We start from the raw sequence: 21,979 nt of genomic DNA, 5'->3' as shown, positions 1-21,979 counted from the left end.
CCCTCAGCTTCTGTCTTCAGGAGTACCAGTTATTCACCTGGTGCTTCCTGGTCTGGTGTCTGTTTTCTTTGTCAGTTTGCCTTCCTCCTGTCCTTTTATCTGTGCCTTTTTTTGTGATCCGCCTGCCCAACACCCCCCCCCCCATCGCTGTTTTTATACACTGTTGATTCTGCTGTTCACTTCTTGTGCCCTTGTGAATCCTGCAAATGGCATCGTTTGTTTCCCATAATTCTTTTGAGGTTGATTTTCTTTCTTCGTACTTTTCCTTCTCCACTCACCTCTTGAGTCATGGTCTGTAGAGTTCGTGTGCTGGCCTTGCTCTCGGTGTCTCCCTTCTTATCCCCCCACATTTCTTCACTGTTCAAAGCATTGGGGGTCAGAGGAAAAGCTCTGTGTCTGATGAGCTGTCTTGTCGGGACCTGTGCATTTTTGCTTGTTCCCCCTCACACAACATCCCTTTGTTTACCCTGTCTGTGCCTTTTTTTTTTTTTTTTTTTGTCCTCAGCTAAGAAATTGGTGGCAAATAGGTGGATCTTGGCTATGCCTGTTACCCACCGTCTTCCACATTTGGAAATGAGGGGGTGAAGGGTGGGGGAGTAGTCACCCCTCATCTGAACAACACATGGTATCTGTAGGCCATGCTCTGCCGCCAGGTGGCCTTTCAGATCCCAGCTCTGCCACTTGCAAGCTGTGCCAGCCCAGGCAGGTAGGTGCTTCTCTGAGCCTCAGTTTCCTCCCATAAACAGTGGAGGTAATAGGTCATGATCTCACGAGCCCTGTGTCCAGCTCTGTGCTGACAGCTCAGAGCCTGGAGCCTGCCTCAGATTCTCCGTCTCCCTCTGCCCCTTCCCTGCTTGTGCATTGTCCCTCTCAAATATAAACGTTAAAAATTTTTTTTTAAAAAGAAAAGAAGAGATCAAAGTGTTAATGATGATATAAGTCAGTTAGATTAGAAAATACCCAGAGCCTTGTCACTCCCTTTCCAGGTCTGAAGGGCCTGCTCAGTAGTGAGGAAAATGGGCTAAATTTTTTGGCGACTCATCTCTTCTGAGGCCTTTCCCTGGGTTCAGCCAACGTTTCCTCAAATGAGGACACATTCCTGGCATTTGCCAGAATGCCCTCTACTTCCTCCCTGCACTGTTTTGGGAGAGGGAATTGTGTCTGGTGTCTGGTCAGTTCTCATGGTGTGAGCAGGTTGTTCCAACTCTTGCAAAAGCGTGTCAGAGCATGCGGCAGGAGGTGGGCATACTCAGCCCTGATGAGTGCTCCCTTCGGTGGATGCCTTGTATCGTTCTTGTTCGGCCGTCTTGCTTACTTTCTGGAATGGGAGGGGGTTATGGCTGCCCCTCACACTGCCATGCTTTTACAAAAAACCCACTTATTTTATTACTTTCAAGTATAAAAGCCATATTTGAGGCAGAAAGTCCAGAGAATGCCAAAAGGTAAAAAAGAAGAAAACCATCACCTGCAGTCTCCCTGTCCAGCCTGGAGCCAGTCAGATCGAGGCCTTGGTTTCTCTGTGTTTCTTGGCTTTTTGCTCACTGCCCTCCCCTGCCATCTCATTCCCTTGGGACAGCTGAGCACAGTAGCTCTACCCTCTCTCATATCCCAGTCCTGACATCACTGATGGGGCCGTGGATGGATGGAAGCAGGTCACAAGTATGCTGGAAGCATCTACTTTGGACAGGAAGTAAAGATTGCTTCATGGAAGTTTCCGGGCATGGAGGATGCCATAAGTCCTAAGGTTTTCTGAAATCCAACTAGACAATTAAAGCACTCAATTTTACTTTGGGAAAAGAAAATTAAATAAAGGCAGGGAGGATGGGGTCTTGGTGAAAAGACGCTTGACCTGAAGTTGGAAAAGCTGGCTAAGGGACTTCCTGGCTCTGCCTGTTTACTCAGCCACACAGACATTTGGATTCTGCTAAGAAGAGCAGTAATAATACACATGTCACACAAGGTTGGGAGGATTAAGAAGGAGGTTCAGGCTCTGGCTCATAGTAGATGCTTAATAAATATTCACACAAGCTGCCTCCTCACGCACGAGCCTTACCAGTTATCTTAACTTGCTGCTGTTGAAGGGTCTCATTCAAACTCAGAATATCACACCTGAGATGTAGCATGGTGCAGACAGAAATGCTTGTGCATCCATCTTGATTCTAGAAACGTTTACCAAGTCTGGAGGTCGGGCACGGTGCTGTAGATGCAAGGGGCAAAGTCATGCCCTTGGGGAGCTCATAGTCTAGTCTCCAGTGGGAAACGTGTGTAAGCAAAAATGCATGGAAGGTTTGCACCATACAAAAGAGAGTGACTAGCTTCCAGAAGGTGGTATGACAGGGGAACTTGCTAGAGATGGCGATGGGCTGAGCATAGGTTTTTCAGGGTGAGGGAGTGTCCCCAGGCAGGCAGAAGGTTCCGGGCAGGGGAAACAGCAAATGCCAAGGAGGAGACATGCCAGGAAGCCCCCATCCACACCATGCCTGGGGACACAGATAGCCTGTGTGTGGTTATCAGGGCACCAGCCATGGAGCTGGGGGCCAGGCTGTTTGTCACTTGAGGGCCTATATTTTCAGGAACCTACCTGAATCTGTCTTTGGGGGAACCCTGTGGGCTCTGCTTAAGAGATGAAGGAAAATGGGAGGAAGGCAGGCAAGTGCCAACCTTAGACGCAGGCCAAGCAAGGAACCAAGGTGTTGAGAGAAGGCCTGTGCCCTGTATTGCCATTAGGCACCTGCATTCTTGAATCGGCTCCCTAACGAAGTTTATACCTGCATTAGATCACTTGCAAAAGCCAGCCACGGAGACCCCTCCTTATGGAAAGCCTTGGCCCCAGGGGTGTGGGGACAGTTGGGGCTTCCCAGCTGGAGGTCACCTGGTGCCCTGTGATGATATGGTTTCTGCTCTCCCCCCCTCCCTACCTCTGTCCTGCAGCAATGGAATGGCAGGGACACGGCCCTCATGGTCACCCGGGTGGTCAACCACAGACGCTTCTCAGCCACGGTCAGTGTGGCGGACACTGCCCAGCGGAGCGTGAGCAAGTACCGCTGTGTGATCCGTTCTGACGGCGGCTCTGGTGTGTCCAACTACGCTGAGCTGATTGTGAAAGGTGAGTGCCCCCAGCGCGTGCTTCTCCCACAGGCCTGATTTCAGGGGCTGCTATGGCCCCATCCTCAGACGGTGCAAGGAACTGAGGTGCCTGTTCTCATCTCCTGCTCCTCCTTCCTGTTATTTGAAGGACACAAGATTTCCAGTCCCCCATTCCCACACTCTGCAAAGAAAGAAGTGAAGTTACTGTAAAATCATGGAATTTTGCATTATTCTTCCAAGTTGAGTCTTACTCATAAGGTCCACCTGTGGAAGCCTGTGGGTCTATAACATGGAAGACATCTCCAAATTTGGCTTTATTTTGCATTTAAAGTTAGAATGAGCCAATGTCCTTGTGTTTTGGTTGTGTTCTATTGCCGTGTTCAGAGAATAGAATTATTTCTGAGGGATTGTTTATTGAAAATTCGATGTAATGACAATATTTCAGAAGGAGTTCTGAAATAACCCCCACCCTACTGGCCTTGATTCAATTCTTTTCAATTTTCTTGTTCTTGTTCACCTTGAGGTATTGTTGACATGCTTTACATTAAAATATGCACATTGCTTCCTTTTCTGCTTCCTCCAAGGAGCCGGATATCACATTTATTTTTGAAAGCCTGTATAATCTTTGTTTTAATGCTTAATGGTTGTATACTATTTCATCAAGTGAATCCTCCCATTTCTTAAAACCTCCCTATTTGTAGTCATTTAGGTAATTCCAGGTGTTTTCGTTTTTGTTTTATCTTGCCTTTGTGCATCAATTAACACCTCAATGGAGTTCTTCCAAAAGAGAACATTTTTATTCCATTGAACCAGATTATTTCCTTGGATAAATTCCCTAGGGGTAGAGTTGGTGGGGCCAAAGAATATGAGCATCTTTATGGATTTTTCTTTGTGTCGTAATACTGCTTTTGCAAAAAGTGGTTTGACAGTTTACCCTGGAAAAAAGTAGTGTATGGATGTACTCATTTTCCAGCATTACGTTCACAGATTAAAATTTTAATATAGCATAATTTAGTGAATGAAATAATGAACCTATTCATCTTCTGCTAGCTGTAGAATGATACCCGGGGTGTATGAAAGTGAAAACCTGGATCGACTCCCTAGAAGTCTCCTGAGTTGGTTTTCTGGGACAAAGTATGGGTTGGGGTGAGGGCCTTGACCTCTATTTGCTGGACCCCATGTAACCGATAGCCTTGCCTGAACCTAGATTGGGGGTTGCAGTCTGAGAGTTTCTCTCCTGGGCTGTCCTGACTCTAGATGGATATTCACACAGCTGACCGATTGTTATCATTCAGGTCTTAGCTTGAACATCCTCATGCCATCTTCTCTGAGAGAATGTCCCCAGCCCTTGTGCTGCTGGGTGCTCTCTGTCACGTCACCTTGTGTACGTGTGATAAAGTCCTTATCACACTTTAAAATTTTATTTTTCCTTTATTCGTGTTCTTGGTAGTTCTCCATCTTGCCCTTTAGAAGACGAGCTCTGTGAGAATCGAGGCATTTTTCGTTTTGTTCATGGTTCACGAGGTCCCCAGACTTAGCCACGGGCATGGCAAGTGCCGAGTTTGCCCAAATACAAAACTGCTAGTGTTCAACTGTTTTGACCTGCGCGGTTGGTCATTTCGAAAGGCTCAACCTTAAAATACTTATTGAATGATGGATGCGTAAATGAGTTATTGGCCTCAGCAGGAACTCATTTCATCTCCACAATGCAATGTACACTTAAGCTGAAGATCAACAAATTAGGCAGTCATGAACAGAACAATCAACAGAGGGAAAAATCATCTTAAAATCATTGACATTGAGTGTCATTAATACATAAAAGAAAGCACCATTTCAATCACATTAGGCTCATATGTCTGCTGTTTTGGTGCCATAAGATTGATTTTGGTAACACAGTGGCCTCTGCAGGCCTTTCAGGCACTAGGTGAATATGTAATTTCCTGAGCCGCCCCCTGCAGAAGTTCATTATATCCCTCCTGTGGCAGCCTCCTGCTCTGCGGTGGGGACCCACCAGAGAACAGACTGTGTTTGCTCATGCTTTCTCTCCACGGCCTTGCCCACACCTTGCAGGTGCCTGGCACCAGGCCGGTAAGGAGGTAACAGGATGAGTGAGTGGGGCAGCTAGTGTAGCACTCTGATCTTTTTGCACAATTGGAATCAGAAAGTGCTTGGTTTATTCTTCCTTTCCCAGTTGTGGAGGAGGAGATGTGGGTTACCAAAGTCCCAAAGCCTTTGGGACTGAGGATAGCATCTCCATGGGGAAGCATCATTGCCTTGGTTTGAAAGGGTGGTCAGGGTTCATTGGGACAGTGACTGATCCTTTGTGGGCTGTGCATGGGCTGGGGTTCGGGCTTCTGGGGGAACAGTGCACTGGCCACGTTTCTCACTATGATCCAGGAGCCCTGCTGCCCCCAGTGCCTTCACCTACAGTGCTCACTGTTCTCTTTTCAGGGACGTGCTGGGTGTCCTCCTTCAGAGGTCTCCTTCACAGTGCGCCTTCTCTGCAACCTGCTCCCCTCTTATTACATCTTGAGAAAGGCTTTTGTGGCGGGTGCCTGGGTGGCTCAGTCAGTTAAGTGTCTGACTCTTGATCTTGGCTCGAGTCATGATCTCACAGTTCCTGAGTTCAAGCCCCACATCAGGCTCTGAGCTGACAGCACGGAGCCTGCTTGGGATTCTGTCTCTCCTTCTCTCTCCCCTTCCCCCAATAACACAAGTGCTCTCGTGTGCACATGCTCGCTCTCGCTCTCTCAAACTTTTGAAAAACAAAGAAAACCTTTTGGGATAGCACTTGTTTGTAGCGACCATTATTTTTCCTTTTTTTAGTTGGTGGCAAGCTAGAAGCTGAGCCCCTTGAATGTAGAAGTCATTTCACATATGTGATCTCATTTAGTCCTAACTATGGCACTGTACCTTAGTTTTATTTTAATTCATTTTACAGCGGGGAGAACAACCACAGCCAGGTTGAGAGACTGTCCTAAGGGGCAGAGCTGGGGTTCCGCTGGGTGTTGGCTCATGCTATTTCAGCCGTCTTTGGACGGCCTCAGGGTTGTGACCTTGTTGGCACCTGGTGTCATGATGTCAAAAACAGTGTTGAAGGCAACCAGACTGCATGCAAACTCATGACAAGAGTCTCTGGAGCTGCTGTTAACTTGGCCTTTTAACTCCTGCTTTCTCCATCACTGCTCCCCTCCTCTCTGGAGTGGAGTACTTACTACCTTCCAGATTCCAGGGGAAATGGATTTAATCCTTTTTACCCACACACTCCTAAATAGCTAACGGTTCCCAAGCCAAGTAAAATGAAAAGCAGGGGACACCCACAAGCAGCAGTGATGTCTGGCCAGGAACCCATGTGAAGGCAGCATCTGGGGGAAAGTGTCCTGTGACTTACTGGCCTCTTGGAGCCCCTGGCCATGACTGAGCAGGATGGCTAGATACTTTAGTACTGAAATATTTGCACTTAAAAAAAAAAAAGTAGGGGCACCTGGGTGGCTCAGTCGGTTAAGTGTTCGACTTCGGCTCCAGTCATGATCTCGCGGTTTGTGGGTTTGAGCCCCGTGTCGGGCTCTGTGCTGACAGCTCAGAGCCTGGAGCCTCCTTCGGATTCTGTGTGTTCCTCTCTCTCTCTGCCCCTCCCCTACTCACACTCTGTGTCTCTCTCCTTCAAAAATAAATAAACGTTAAAAAAAATTAAAAAAAAAAGGAATAAACATAAATCTTCCTTCTTTCAGGGAATGGAGAAAATTTGAGAAGACAAAAGTATTTTCAAGGGCTAAGTCTTGTCTTAGGGGATGGCGCTCCCCAAATGTACCTTCCTGTTCCTGGTTTACACATCACACAGATGGTGTGTGCTGAGGGGGAGGCAGCTGACCCCTGCCATGCCACGTGTCGTAGAAGGAAAACCAGCCCTGGGCACATTTTCCCCCAGGTTTTCTTCATTTTATTCCAGTTCAGACACAGGAAAGTGCCCTGATGCATGGGTTCAAATCCAGGCCTATGTTGTCCCAGCGCTATGACCTTGAACATCAGCCTCTTTCGATAAAGCTGGCTCATCTGGGAATAGAGATGTAGGATTACCTACCTCAGAGTGGTGTGTGTCCAGCCAGAGGATTCAATGAGACAATGGATGTAGAAGTTCTTAGAACAGTGCCTGGCTTGTTGCCCTTAGAAGTGTTTGTTAAATAAACAGTCGTGGTTCATGTGATTTCCCAGGTAAGAGAGTAAGAGATGGTGAAGGACTGGGTGGGTGTGTGGGGATAGGACGCATGACCCAGTGGTGGTTTGATTGCTGTCTCTGTGGCCTTGGAGAAATCATGTAAGGTCTCCTCTGCAAAGGGAGACTGGTGGTCTCTCCCCATAGAGTCATGTGCTGATCATGGGGAAAGGGAGGGAGGAGATATAAAAGTGGGTGCTGACATGTGGGCTTGTTTGGGTTGACAAGTTTGGGTCATGGATCATGGGGTTTGGGTCATGGGGTCCATGCTAGGTCAGATGCCCCAGGTCCCCTCCTGTGTCCACCACTGGTGAGCTAGGAATCTTGGGAGAAAGGAAAAGTAGCTGGTCCTTCTTGCGCTCAACCATCTGACCACATGGCAGCACTCGTTCAGAACTCAGGCCATCCTGCATTTGGGAGGTCACAGGGCCCCTCAGTGCCCAAGGGTGCCCAGAGATGGGTGGAGCGCCCTCTGACAGTGTCCATAGCAGGTGTGTGCACCGTGCCAAGTAATGTCTCTGTCTAAATAGGTGTGTTTATGGCTGGCTGGCTTGTGCTTCATGTGCTATCCCAGGATTGTGAGCATCAGCACTTCAGAAGATACCACCTAATTTGAGTGTAGGTAATATCAAATTCTCAGGGCAACACAGATCAAAATGAAAGCAAATTGGAATTACTTAATTCTGAAGAGCTGTTTATTGAATTGTGATAATGTACCTGGGTATACATTAGATTACTCTATAATTGAGGTTTTGCACAATTGATAGTCCAGTCCCTCAACCTGCCTGTTCCGGACCAGTGCTCACAAATGCACTATTCTCTTCCCATTTCTGGATTTCCTCCTATCTTAGATTTCAAGATGTTTTTGCTTATCCCAAGGACATAGGTGTCTTCAGTCCACATTATGCAGGTATGCGACTGATGAAAATTTGCTAAGATAAGAATTTGTTGCTGGCAGTGATTTTTGAATCTGTTTTCCAACTCCATATACCAGAAGTAGAAGTCTGATACCAGCACTGAGTGCCTGATGTTCTGTTTTAAATACTCATGTGACTTCCTACCAGGGCAGCTTGATGGGATCAAGAAGTAGGGATTTTGGATGTGAACACAACTGAGCTTCAATTTCAGTCCTGCCCCCCCCCCCTGCCCTCGCCCCGTCTGGGTGACTCCGGGCAAATTATGTGTTCCCCCTAGGCCTCAGGTTCCTCATCTGTTCAATGGGATGAATGTATCTAATTGGATCCATTATGAGAGGGAGACAATACATGTATAGATCCTAGTACAAAGTGGATACCCACACAGTTACATCTGTAACCATCAGTAATCATATTTTACTATTATTTAAAAAGTTTTTTACTGCTTATTTTTGAGAGAGAGAGTACACAAGCAGGGGAGGGACAGAGAGCGAGCGAGAGAGACACAGAATCTAAAGTAGGCTCCAGGCTCCGTGCTGTTGACTCAGAGCCCAGCGTGGGGCTCAAACCCATGAACCATGAGATCATAGCCTGAGCCAAAGTTGGACACTTAACTGACTGAGCCATCCAGACGCTCCTATATTTTACTGTTGTTTTAAGGGATATTACTCGAGTACATTGTCCATTTTTCCTTGTCCTACTTAAAGGAACAATAACCTGTAAGATAGAAGTTTAAGATCTCTCTTGGAAATACGATGGAGATCACCAAAGGCAGCCTATTATTCAAAGTCAGTTGCAGAAATGCTTTATTGGGTTGCACTGTCTTTTTTCCTAACATTTTGTTGGAGTATTTAAAGATCTCATGGAGTTGCATCAGGTCGGGCCACATGGAGCCTGCGGTGGCGGCAGTGGTGAGTGTGGCCCCTTGGTTCTGGAGCACATGCTGCGTGGTTGACCACTGCCACTCACGTGGCCCATTTTGCTGACATCACTAGTCTGGTTTCTGTAGGCATATGAGTTTACAGCCTCTGGTTTAGAGACTGCATGGCTGGAGTGGCAGACTTGGTCCTGCATTCATTTGTTTGAGAGCTGAATGAGCCCCAGCTCTGGGTCAGATGGTGTGGTAGGCCCGTGGTTTATTGGGAAGAATCATGCAAGCCTATGATGCACGGCCATTTAGTTTGTGCTCAGCATCTACTGTCCTGTGTTACTAATCCTACTGATGACCTTATTCTGTAGGTGCTGTTAGCATCTCCCTTTTACAAATGAGGGCACAGAGGCTCAGAGGGGTTCAGTAGCTCTCCCAAGGTTGCACAGCTTGTGCGTGATGGAGCCAGGATTTAAAGCCAGGCCTGCTGGTGCTTCAGACTGAGTTCTTTCTTGTATACATTTCTTACAAAATTCAATATAGTAGCCCTGTAATTGGTGTAAGCTGAGGAAATCGAGGGTGGGACAGTTGATACAGTTTGAAAAAGCCCTAGAAGGTTTCTTCAAGTGCTCCCCTCTGAGCTGGCTCCTTGGCCTGGCAGGCTCTTGAGCAGAGACAGCCTGGGTCACTTTTCAGACATGAGTGGGTAACACGTTTGAGGTTGCAGGTATAGGCTGGGGGATATATTCGGAGTCTTTGTGCCAGACAGAATTGGAGCTTTATTCCGTAGGAGTCAGGGGGCTCTGATGGAACCCCCGTCTGTGCTCCGTGGACAGTAGTGCGCACACACTCGTGAAGCTGGGCCTCTGTATCCATCTGTTCTCCTCTTGCCTGGTCCCTTCCCATGGCCCCGTGCAGAGCCCTGGTCAGGCAGGTGGCTTTGGTAAAAGGCACAGCCTATTTGGAGGAGTGAAGATCAGGGGCATTCAGGACTGGGATCCCTGGAAGCAGACTCGGCAGGGATCTGAATGCAAGAGGTTTGTTTGGGATGTCAGGAGGTGAGGTGAAGAGGACGGGCATTTCCAAGCAGGTGACCATGTGGAGCTCATTCCTACTGGGGAAGCCTAGGATTCAGCATAGACTCCTATGATGTGAGAGAGTTGGGATACTTGTACCCTACCTCCCACCAGTCACTGGTCGAGGGCTGTTCCTGGGGTATTCATATCCTGGTACTTCAGACTTGTTGCACAGGACAGGAGGGGCCTCGGGGGCTTTGGAGAAAGCCCACAGCCATTTAGATTCAGATAGGACAGTTGGAAGTTGGCCCCCACTCACTGACAAAGTAAGGCCTGAGAGAGGGAAGCGTGGGATCCAACAGTTTCTGCTACCCAGACCCTGCAGCTTCTGCAGGCTTCCGAAGTGACCGAAGCTGTTGGCCTGTGTCTGGTCAGTGACCGCAGCTGTGAAGGGCCGCTGCATCATGCTAGGAGAAGAGGCAGAGCCAGTAACGGCTCTGAGCATGTAGCTTGGGCAGCCACAGGAGCTCTTCCAAGGCCGATATCAGAACTGGACTTGGGAGCATCCGTTCCTGTTCTCTGCCAGCCCTCAGAGGCCAGGGGGACCTGGGGGTGGGGGTGGGCGCACCGTTTTGCTCAGCAGAGAGTGGGCTTGAGGTAGAAGATCCTGGGCTGGAATCTGGCTTCTGCCCTGTAAACAACTCCCTAGGTCTACCTAGAACCCTGCCACACTCTCCTACCTCTGCTGTGGACATCTGAGTTCGGGTTGGTACACCTTTCCTGTACAGAGCAGGATAGTCTATATTTTCAGCTTCGTAGGCCATACAGGCTCTGTTGCAGCCATTAAACTCTGCTGTTGTGGCAAAAGCAGCCATGGGAAATATGTAAATGAGTGAATGTGGCTGTGTGCCAATAAAACTTATGAAAACACGCAGCGGTCTGAATTTGGCTCCCAGGTCAGTTTGCCAGTTGGTGCACAGGACCAAGCTCTCCCCCTCTTTCAGTTGCATGACTGTATCAGCTCTTTCCCTGTTCTACCCTTGTGCCACCTGAGGTCTAGTCTCCATGCAGCAGCCTGAGTGATAGTTTGAAAACAAGTTAAATTGTGGCATTTGCTTGCTCAAAACCCTCCAGTAGTTCCTGTCATACTCAGAATAAAATCTAAGCTTCTTAACATGGCTTCTAGATCTGGCTCCTCTGTCTCTTTGATTCCTGATCCCCCCACCTCCCATATTTGTCCTTTTATTCTCTTCTCCAGCCACACTGGCCCATTTCCTCTTCCTTGAACCATACCGTGATAGTTCTGACCCTAGGACCTTTGTACTTCCTGTTTGTTCTCTCTTGGCTTAAAATGCTTTTCTTCCAAAGAATTATGTGGCTCATTTGTTTAATTCCCTCTGGTCTCTGGTCAGACATCAGTGTCTCAGAGAGCCTCCCTACCCTGAGTACCTTATCTAAAATAGCACCCTTCCCTACCTCCTGTAAAGCTGTATCATTGTTTCAGTCTGGGGTTTTCTTCCTAGCTCGTATCAAGGTTTGCCATTGTCATTTACATCTCCGTATTACATAATCTCCTGAAGGCAGAAGCTCTGTAGGTTTTGCTTCCTGCTGCGTCCAGGATACCTGGCGTGTAGAAGGCGCTCGAACTTGCTATATCCATCATCATCCTCAGTGCTCCCTACACAAGCCTGCAGTAGCATTGCAGGTGACTCCTCACCCCTTCCTGCTCCAAGGTTCTGTTGTTGTTGGAACCATGGGCTTCCCTCCTGTCTCTGGACAGGTTCCGTCCCCTTCACGGGTACCACTTTTTAGCTTTTCCTTTAAGTCTTGTTTTCCTTTCCTTCATGGCTGTGGAAGCTTTAAACTTTACAGTTCCCTGCAGTACTGCTGTGGCCTTTGTCCTGCTCTGTTACAGTCTGGGGTCTCAGTTGACCTGCCATGGCCATGCTACTTATCCAGTCTGCCATGGGGCCATTCTGATGGTCATTTAAAAGAGACCTCTGGGTTGTCTTTTAGTGCCGGTCAAGGGAAGGCTGGTCTCAGGGTGAGCCCTCCCCCTTCCCCGCTGAGTCCTGCCCACTTGAGTGTACCTGCTTCAGCCCGTGTCTCCAAGTTTAACACCTTTTCATGTCAGTCTTGGCCCATCTCCACCCCCCATCCCCTGTCTGACCTTGGCTTTCCAGAAAGATGCTATGCAAAGAAACTTGAGCACCTCCATCTTCTCTGCAGCCGTCATTCTCAGCAGGAAAATATCCTGATGCTCGGGTTCTTAATTTCATCTTTCTTTAGTCATAACTTTTATTACTGGGTTGCTTTGTTTGTTTGTTAGTTTGTTTGCCATGGCTACTCTTGGCAAGAACACCTGGATTGCAAATCAGAGGTCTTGGGTTCAAATCTTGGAGTAACTATGTGAATTAGGAGTGTCACCTCTTGACTCCCTAATTCTAAAATGGAACAATTGTTCCAACCCGCCTAGACTTGAGAAAGGGGTCAAGGGTATGTTCATCTTGTGTCAACAAAGTGCTGCCCGTGTGTTCATGCTTGTCTTCATCAATTGCCATCAGCCCCGCATTTGTCAACTGCCCAGCCTTAGCCCCAACTCCCTCCTTCTTGCATAACGTCACTGCTAGCTCTTCATGGGAAGGGAAAAATGACAGATGGGAAGAAAGTGGGAAACTTAACTTGAGCATATGTGTGTAGGGGGGAGGCGAACCGGGAGAAATCTATGTATATTGTATTCTATATGGGCACAAAGACCAGCTTATTTTTAAGAAAGCGTAAATGTGGATAAATAAAACCTGACAAGTATTGGTTTCCTTGAATTATTTTGACTACTTTATCAGCTGCATGCTGATGTGTTGCGTTAACACTTTTAACGCTTTTGGAAATTAAATCAAATGGCAATTGCATTAAATCCTCATTCACTTGGAACATTATCCTCCTGTGTTCAAATGGAAGAATTATCTGGGGTGTGGAATGAGCTGTAAGGTCTGTCATTAGCTAACATTTGTGGACCATTTATTGCCTGCCAGACCCTGCCCTGGATCTTCCACGTGAGGTTCTGTTGAGTCCTCACCTGCTCCCATGTTTCAGGTGGGAACGCTGAAGCCTGATTCCCCAGCCTACTTAGAGTCTCACTGCCTAAAATCTGTCCTCTTCCTACTGTAATTGAGACTTCTTTTCTGGCTCTTCTAATGCTAATTTTCCATAATGTTCTATTCTGTGGCAGATACTCATGGCATATTGCTTCTGAGAACCCAAGTTTCAGGCCCAGTTAAACTCGATTAAACCATGGGCTCCAGATTCAGAAGGGATGCTGCAGGTCATGTTCTCTGTCCCCGCCCTGGAACTGAATTCCCCTCTCAACTGCTATGCATGGCCTCCGTCCATGCCCCCTACACTTAGGGTTATTCTGTCCCCCTGGGGACATTTGGCGGTGTCTGAAGACCTTTTTAATGGTCATACCTGGGAGGGTGTGGAGGCCAAAGATGCTGTAAACGGCCTACAATGTACAGAACAGCCTCCACAGCAAACAGTTAGCCAGCCCCAAGGGCCAGTTGTGAAACCGTGACCCCGACCCCTCCCCCATGGGATGGTCTTTTTATCCCTGGTGCTCTACACTTCATGTGCAATCCCATGGGCTTCTGGCCAGGGATGGGGGGATGACATATGGGAGAAAGAAGGCAGAGGTAGTTACATGGCTGTGAAGAAGTGATTCAGCTTGTTTGAGCCCCAGTCTCTGAAGAATTGACATTTGACTTCTGGTTTGCTGCAATGTGCTCTCGTGCCCCCTCCTCCCATTTCTTTCCTAAATACCCATGGGGACCCAGTAAAAGGAAAGTGCAGACTAACCACCCACTGTTGGGAATATGAGAAATTCTGGCTGCCAGGTCAGTAAACTGCTGTGTGCACCAAACACATGAGCCTCCCCTTCCACTGAGTGGAGCTGTGATTCAGAGCAGATGCCTGACCAAGGACTACATTTCCCAACCTGCCTTGTTCTCAGTGGGACCGTGTGATTTGCTCCAGCCAGGGAAGGTGAATACAAGTACATTCAGAGCCACAGTGTTACTCTTCCCTCTTTAGTTGGCCGTATACAGATGACCCCAAGCCCTTAGAAGGTGGAAGAGTCCAAATATCGAATAATTCTGGGTCCCTGAATCACCTTTTGGAGAAAAGTTGCCTGCCAGACAGGCCCGTTATTTAAGCAACAATCAATTATTATCATGTTAAGCTTCTGTGCCCTGGGGTCTGTTTGTTATAGCAGCTAGCATTGTACTAATTGATACAAGTTTCATCAAGAAAAGTCATTAGCAGCCTCCCAGGCCTATCCTCTTGAACCAAAGCTTTATAGCCCACTTTTTTTTTTTAAGTTTATTTGTTTAATTTCAGAGAAGGCGGGGGGCAGAGAGAGGGAAAGAGAGAGTCCCAAGCCGGCTCTGCACCGTCAGCGCAGAGCCTGATGCGGGGCTCGATCTCATGAACCATGAGATCATGACTCGAGCCGAAATCAAGAGTCAGACACTTAACCAGCTGAGCCATGCAGGTGTCCCTCCAGCCTGCTTCTGAAGAGATGAGAAGATACTTCTTCCCTTTCCCACTGCTACTGGGCCCAAAAGTTGGCCTGATGGCTGGACAATTATCCTTTTTTTCATGGGTTGCTTTTTTTTAAAGGTTAAAAAAAAATGTCTCTCCCCAACCGTTACTTGATGTAGAGCCTACAGATTCCAGAATAGCCTATGAGGGCAGAAATTGTGTGTTTATGTTAAGGAAGGGGGGGTTGGGCATGGCCTGGGCTGTGGCCTAGGAAGCTCAGGAACAATGAAAGCTCGGGAACAAGTCTGCCACATGTGACAGCTTGGAAACCCTATCCAGAAGGCTGAGTCTTAAGTTAGAAAGGAGCTCAAAGACCAGTGATAGCCCTGTTGGGTAGTATAAGACCCCAGTCATATGTGAGGGAACATGAGAGCACAATGAGGGGACAGGGAGCGGGCTGGGGCTCTGGTCGCATAAGGTAGGCTGTTCCAGTGCGCAGTCTGAGTCAGCCCAGTGTGGCCATGGGAGCTGTCATTGTGCCCAGTCTCCCCCAGCACACCACCTCTCCAGCCACGTCACTCTACCTTCCAGTGGAGCCCAGTGATTCCAGTTAGGGGTGGATAGGATGGAGGGTGGGGGAAGAACACAGCACTTTGCACCTCAAAGCAAGCACCACCTGTCATTTAGAAGTGGTCCTCGCCACGGCAGCATGTTTAAACGTTAAAAAACAAAACTGGAGTAATTAGCAAGATGCAGATGCCAAAAAGCAGTATCATAACAGTTAGGGGGAGTAATCAGTGGGGTTCATTATGCCCACACTGTGTTGTTTGTAGACCGCACAGTCCTGTCCCCTGCCCAGGATGTGCTGCCATCCCAATCCAGGGAACTCCAGACCAGTGCTTCCGTGAGGCTTAGTTTAGAAGTAAGGTAGCTTCTGTTTTACCGCTAATTAGCTTCCAATGACTATTTTTCTGTTCCTCAGTTTTCCTCTTTGTCATAAGAGAAGGCTGTATTATACAGGTGGGCTTCAAATGTATCCCCCCACCCCCACCCTGGAAACACTAGAATGCTTTGCAAAAACGGTGAGAAACAAATGACCTGGCTCTGTAGAATGACGGGGCTCTTAGAAGGATAGAAAATTTCTGTTTCCCCACCACCTGGGCAGATGGATTTCTTTGCTTTTTTTTCTTTTTAATTTTTAATGTTTATTTTTGACAGAGTGCGAGAGAGAGAGAGAGAGGGAGAGAGAGAGCGAGAGAGCACACGCACATGAGTAGGGGAAGGACAGAGAGAGAGGGAGACACAGAATCCAAAGCAGGCTCCAGGCTCCGAGCTGGTAGCACAGAGCCCGATGCAGGGCTTGAACTCAGGGACCGCGAGATCATGACCTGAGCCGAAGTCGGACGCTCAACTGACTGAGCCACCCAGGCACCCCTTCTTTGCTTTTTTAAATGTGTTTGTTTGTTTGTATTGTTGTTTTTTGAAGCATATGATCCTTCTCTCCATACTTTTCTGGACCCTGGTGGCAGTGGGGCTAGGGTTCGGCATCTTCTCTTTTAAATGAAGTGTGCTTGTAGCACTTTCTCATTATTAATCCAAGTAGCAGGTCTCTTGTTTATGTATCTAGAGGCAGGTGTGACTCGTAATCCAGTCAGCGGAACTACCCCTTTCTGATGGAACTCAGCTTGGTGGTTTGCAACAGACGCTGACTAGCAGAGCCGCTTGTCCTCTGTTCTCAGGGAGGGACAGTCTCCTGTTGGAGATAATCAGCAGCAGAGTGTGCCCTGTGATTTGCTCTTCTAATCTCTCTCGCGCATGAGAGGGGAACCGCTGGGGCCCCGTGGGACAGGACTGTGATGTTGCTTGCTACATCTTACGGGCTGTTGAAAGTGCCTTTCCTGAGGGCAGACAGGGAGGCTGTACTTCAGAAGCCAGCAGGGCTTGGTTTGACTCCTGACTCTGTCTCCTTTTTGCTCCTGAATTAGACCACACAAGAGACGGAGCCTCAGTCTCTCCACCTATAAAAGGGAAAGAAGAATGTTATTTGCTTTGTGTTTTCTGAGGCTCAGTGAAATAAAGCATGGAAGTCAAGAGCGTGGGACTTACTTCATTCCAGCTGGGGAAGTTAGAGACTCAGGCGACAATATTATTTGTTCTCTGTATCATTTACTTTTTCTCCTGGAGAGGCAGGAAGGTTACATTTCCCAAACATCCAGATGGCCAAAGGAATGTGTGCCAAAGTGATGTGTGTCCCTTCTAGGCCAGACCTATACAGAATCTCCCATGCGTTAGCTCCTTGCCTTTTCCCCTCCTGTTGTGACACTGGAGACCATATGATGAGGCAGGTAGCATCTCCGGATAGAAGGCTGAGTCCCTGAGTGAGTGAGGTGTGGAGCCCTGTACCACCCCTCCCCACCCATAACCTCATTAGGCTGGGATGTGAATGAAGAGTAGCTGAACCGGCCTTGACTAATGTCCATTCCTCAGGCCCCTCCTGCCTTGATGGCTTACAGACCTCTTCTAAGGTTTCCACCTGTACAGTGGACAGACACCCACGGCATCAGGACAGTGCTGTACTTCACACTTGGAATTTTGTGGGAGCCCAACAGTGGCCGGAGAGGCCTTTGCTGCATTTGACCTCCTAGTGAGAGGAGTTTGCTGATTCTGTCTGCCTGATGCCACCTGGACTGACTCATCTCGAGCTGCCCCTGCTTTCTGAGCAGTGCTGCCACAGGAATTCTATACTCCTCCTTGTGACTTTTCTTTTGGGGAATTGAGCTGACTGTCCCTTTTCCCCCTCACCTTTCTTTCCCTAGCTAGGCTAATGCACTCCATTAAGTGACCAAGGAAGCTTGCAGACTTAGGAACAAGGGTGACTTCTCCAGATGTCTTTGCCTGTCTCTGCTGAGTCCTAAGCTCTGTTGATTTGGTTCCTTGACTTCTGTGAGCAGCAGGGATGAAGGGAATTGGAGAATACCCACCTCCCAGGCTTTGGCTGGGTATGGACCTGGTCCTGTTGCCTATGCCTAGGTCCCCACCTTTCCCACCCCACCATATCAGCCATGGCAGCAGGACTCCTGATTAGCTCCTGGTCCCCAGTGTCATCAAGGGCTGCCCTGCCATTTCCAGAAGCCATGGAGAGGCAGCTCATAGATCTATTCTTCCTATCATTGACTTTGCATGAGAGCCCTTGCCAGGTGTTCCTAGGGTTGGATCTGAGAAGAGCTCTTGTAATCCCAAATTTGTCTGTATCCAGGATGCCAGCAGAGGTTACCATGCCTTTTGAGGTTTGGGTAGAATGAGATCTGTTTCAAATGTTGGTATATTTCTAGAGATTCTTATTATGGTTCCTTTTTGGTTTTCATGACTCTCTACTGAAAGCCCCCTGGGTTTCAATGTAAGTTACTACTTCTTACATCTTCTCTCTGCTCTATACCCTCCGTATTTGGAACTCAGTCCCCTTTCCTTAATTTTCCTTCATTCTTTCCTTGACACATATACACATACTCTTTGTGGCATGGCTGACTTTGGAGGATTTAGCAAGGGAAGGGGGTTATAGTACAGCAAGGCAAGTGCGTCCAAATGGAATGTGGGATGTGTCTGCTCTGGCAAGTGCTCTGGCCACCCCATCAAGAAGTTCTTGGTGGCTACTGCCTCTTCTGAAGGCGTTGTCCTGGCTCCCCCTTCACCACCACCCCCACCCCCCTGCCTGTTGCGAAGCTCTGAGGCAGAGCGTTCTGGCAGCAGAAAGTGGCTTTGGGACTGTTTGCACAGCTCATTTCTGCCAGCCCCACTTGCCAGTTATTTCCCCACTGGTTTTGGATTATTTTTGTCTGGCAGATGCATGACTCTCCCCTTGCCTTTCTTGGGCATCTCAGAAGTGGGCCCCATTTTGCCAGAGTAGATCCCACCCTTGCCTTGGTCCTTGACACTTCCGTGGAAATCTCTGCAGGCCACAGCCCTGCCCACACCCTCGTGCTTGTCCTGCCAAAGTGTGTGGTTATTAACACGATTGAGAGTAGGAGGGCTCAGCAGTGGCTGCTGTCAGGTGAGAATTGAGAGGGGAGCCATTCTCAGTCTGGACTCTTTCGGTGCTGAGTGGCAGTGATCCACGTGTAACTGGATACAGGCCCAGAGGGAGGGTGTTGGTATGTGTCCCCAGGATGCCCAGGCTTGGAGCTGCCTCTGTGCGCATTCACATGTCAGGGCTCGAGTGGTGGACTCAGGGCTCTGTCTTCTCTCTGTTTCCGGTTTCCTGGTTCCTCCTTGATGTTATCCTCATACATGCTCATGGGGAATGGTGGGGGCAAGTCAGGGGGCCTACAGCTTCAGGCCCACACCTTCTAGTTTAACGGCCTCGAAGGCAAGAGAGTCTACTTCTCTCCATGTCTGACTGTCAATCCTAGGAAAGGATTCAGATCATCCTTGCCTGAGTGGATAACCAGTGCTGTACCAGGTCTCCTGCCCGGTAGCATGTAGAAGGGCCCTGTCAGAACCATGTGCTCTGGTCTGCAGCCAGCAGGGCAGAATATGAGGAGCTGAGGTGCTCCAGGAAGATGCAATGGGGTGGGAACCTTCCCCTAACGAGGGGTTCTGGACAGACAGAAATTGGACAGGTGTGGGTGGGGCACCCCTGGTGTTTACACTGCTCTGCTATGGCTTTGTGGAGTGGTGAGGGGAGGGCCCAAGCACATGGAAGATGTAAGATTGACTAGTAGGTGTGGTCTACAATCTGGGTCCCTGGATTTTAGGCTTAAATAACAAGGATGCACTTTTGTTTCAGTGAGTTTTTGCAGTGCTGCATGGCCATTTCAGAACCAAAAACATACCTCTGTCTGTCCCTGTCTGAGTCCAGTCTGTCTTTATCTCGGTACCTCTGCTTTCTGACTTCCTTTCTGGCTCCATACCAGCCCTGTTCATTATTCTTCAGAAGGTCACAAATGGTAAATGGCTCTCTGTGCCTGCTTGCCAGTGCCCTCTGGTGGGATATTTCCTCCTGGGAAACATGGTTCCCCTTCCCTGCCCCCTGTCCTCCCTCCTTCCCTCCCCCTTACCACCCCCCCCCCGCCCGAGCTTGCACTCTGTGTGTCACCCTTTCATCGCTCATTAGTGCCTTGTTGCACGCAAGCGTTTGGAGTGATCTTGGTCCTGTCCACACTGATGGAGTTGTTGACAGTGGCTTCCCTGGTTCTGATACCTTGGGTATGGGGTAGGGCTGCACAAATGGGTGACTTCAGCATCTTCCTGTGAGCCTTCTCTGGTCAAGGACATCAAGCAGTTAGCTCCATTTTCTCCTTAAACCAGTATAGAAATACATACCTGGGCGGTGCTTTCTCTAAATGCCCCTATTAAATGATGGGTCAATGAGGCAAAGGTTATTATACACCTACTACATCCCAGGAATCTTCTAGACACAAGGGATACACCAAGGGATCTGTGTGGGGACAGGGCTTCCATTATCTTGAAGCCTGCATCCCAGAGGAGGAGAAAAAAGGGAAATGAGCTAACAAGTGAGAGCATTTCAGAGAGTGTTAAAAATGGGGTTCTTAATTCTGTAAATCACAAGTGCTTTGTGGACTGGGACCACTCGTGTAGATGCCTGCAGCCCCTGAGGAAGCCACAAGATGACCTGTACTCACACCCCAGCTCTGCCACTTATGAGCTCTGCGACCCCAGCATGCCCCTGAACTGCTGCAAGCCTGTGGTCCCATCTGCAAAGTGAGCTCATAGTGGCTCGCCTCTCAGGTTGGTTGGTAGGTGTGAGTAGACAGTGGGGTCAGGGCCGTAGCTGCCAACTCGGGGCCCTAGTCCACAGGGTGGGGTGAAGGCAGTCATTGGGGTATTTCTGCATGCCACCCCCAGGGCTGCTAACTGGTATGGATTTAATCAACAGTTGTATTAGTTTCCTAGGGCTGACATAACAGGTGACCACAAACAGAGAAGCTCCACATAACAGGAACTAATTCTCTCAGCCTGTGCGGGCCAGAAGTCCAGCATCAGTGTGTCTGTGCGGTTGATCCTTCTGGTGGATCTGAGGGAGAATCGTTTCTATGCTATTTTTTTTTCTTGGTGGCTGTAGGTGATCCTTGGTGTTGTTTGGCTTCTGGACACATCACTCCAGTCTCTGCCTCCATCATCACATGGCCTTCTCTGTAGGTCTCTGTGTCTAAATGTTCCTCCTCTTATTAGGACACAAGTCATTGGATGAGGACCCATGCTAATCCAGTATGGGCTGGATTATATCCACAAAGACCCTATTTCCAAACAAGAGCACACTCAGGTACCTGGGTGTTAGGACTTGAACCTATCTTCCTGGGGGACACAGTGGAACCCAGAACACCAGTCTAGTTTCATAGGTGTGACGTCTCCCCTCCAACTCCTCCTGAACTATTCTTGTGCGTCTTGTTTTCTACAGAATTCAAGCACCCCCTTTGACGTTGAAAGAGAGCTGTGTGTCTTCCAGGTGAGCGGTGGCCACAGACTCCCCTGGGAGGGGAGAACAGATGACAAGCTGGGAGGCTGGAGCTGCTGCTTTACCTCCCTTCGTCCATCTCTCGGGGCTCTTTCCCTCTCCTTTTTCGCATCCTTTCCGTGTGCCACTGCCCCTCCCCCCTCCAGTGGCAGTGGCCGCACTGCCCCCAGAAGGAGCTGCCTCTGTAATTGGACCCTGTGCCTCTTCAGCCATAGCTCTCATAAGCCCCCTTCCCAGACACCATCACAGACTTTAGGCCCATTACCATTTAGTGGCATCACTGCTCACATGACCTTCTCACGTGTCTGGTTCCTGGTCTTCTGATTCTGCCTCACCTGCCCTAGTCATCTAACGTGACCTCTCTAAACTGCACATCTGTTAGCAAATGTGTCTGCTCCATTAGACTCTGGGTTCCATGATGACAGGCATGGGGTCGGTGCTTGCTCATCCTGTATCCCATGTGCTTGGCACATTGTAGGCATTCAGTGGGCATTTGTCGTATGAATATCCCAGTTACAAGACCTCAACAGCTCTCTGTTACTTCCTGCTTGTATGCAAGGATGGGCAAAGCCCTTTGCAGTCTCTTTTCTTCCAGACATTTACACTGCACTCAGTCTGGAAAGCAGCCTAGATCATAATAGTCAGCCTCTGCACTTTTGCACATGCTGTTCCCATTTCCTGGAATGTGGTTCCCCACTTCATTAACTCTTTCATCGCTCAGCCCAAACATTTCCCCTCCAGAGAAGCCTTCCCTGGCAGCCTTCCCCGCCACCGAAAATTGGGTTAAATGCCTCTAATTTATAATTAATCTATGGATTAATCTATATTCACTTAGCAGGAACTCCTGCTAGAATGGAATGTCTTTGGAGGCAA

General features: G+C 48.6%; 1 protein-coding gene across 16 annotated transcripts in view; it reads left to right on the top strand.

The window, feature by feature from the left end:
- PTPRT (protein tyrosine phosphatase receptor type T) overlaps positions 1-21,979 on the top strand; it is a 1,080,869-nt gene that overhangs the window by 390,057 nt on the left and 668,833 nt on the right. For all 16 annotated transcript variants that reach the window (XM_086702238.1, XM_086702233.1, XM_086702237.1 and 13 more), the window contains exon 6: positions 2,932-3,106. In XM_086702238.1, coding sequence (XP_086558364.1) covers positions 2,932-3,106 — 175 coding nt within the window. The remainder of the gene's footprint in view (positions 1-2,931; positions 3,107-21,979) is intronic.

The sequence above is a fragment of the Puma concolor genome, chromosome A3 (assembly GCF_028749965.1).
Source record: "Puma concolor isolate L17-30 chromosome A3, mPumCon1.1.hap2, whole genome shotgun sequence".
Taxonomy (NCBI): Eukaryota; Metazoa; Chordata; class Mammalia; order Carnivora; family Felidae; genus Puma; species Puma concolor.
The sequence above is the reverse complement of the archived record's forward strand: the minus strand, read 5'-3'. Positions and strand labels throughout refer to the sequence as shown.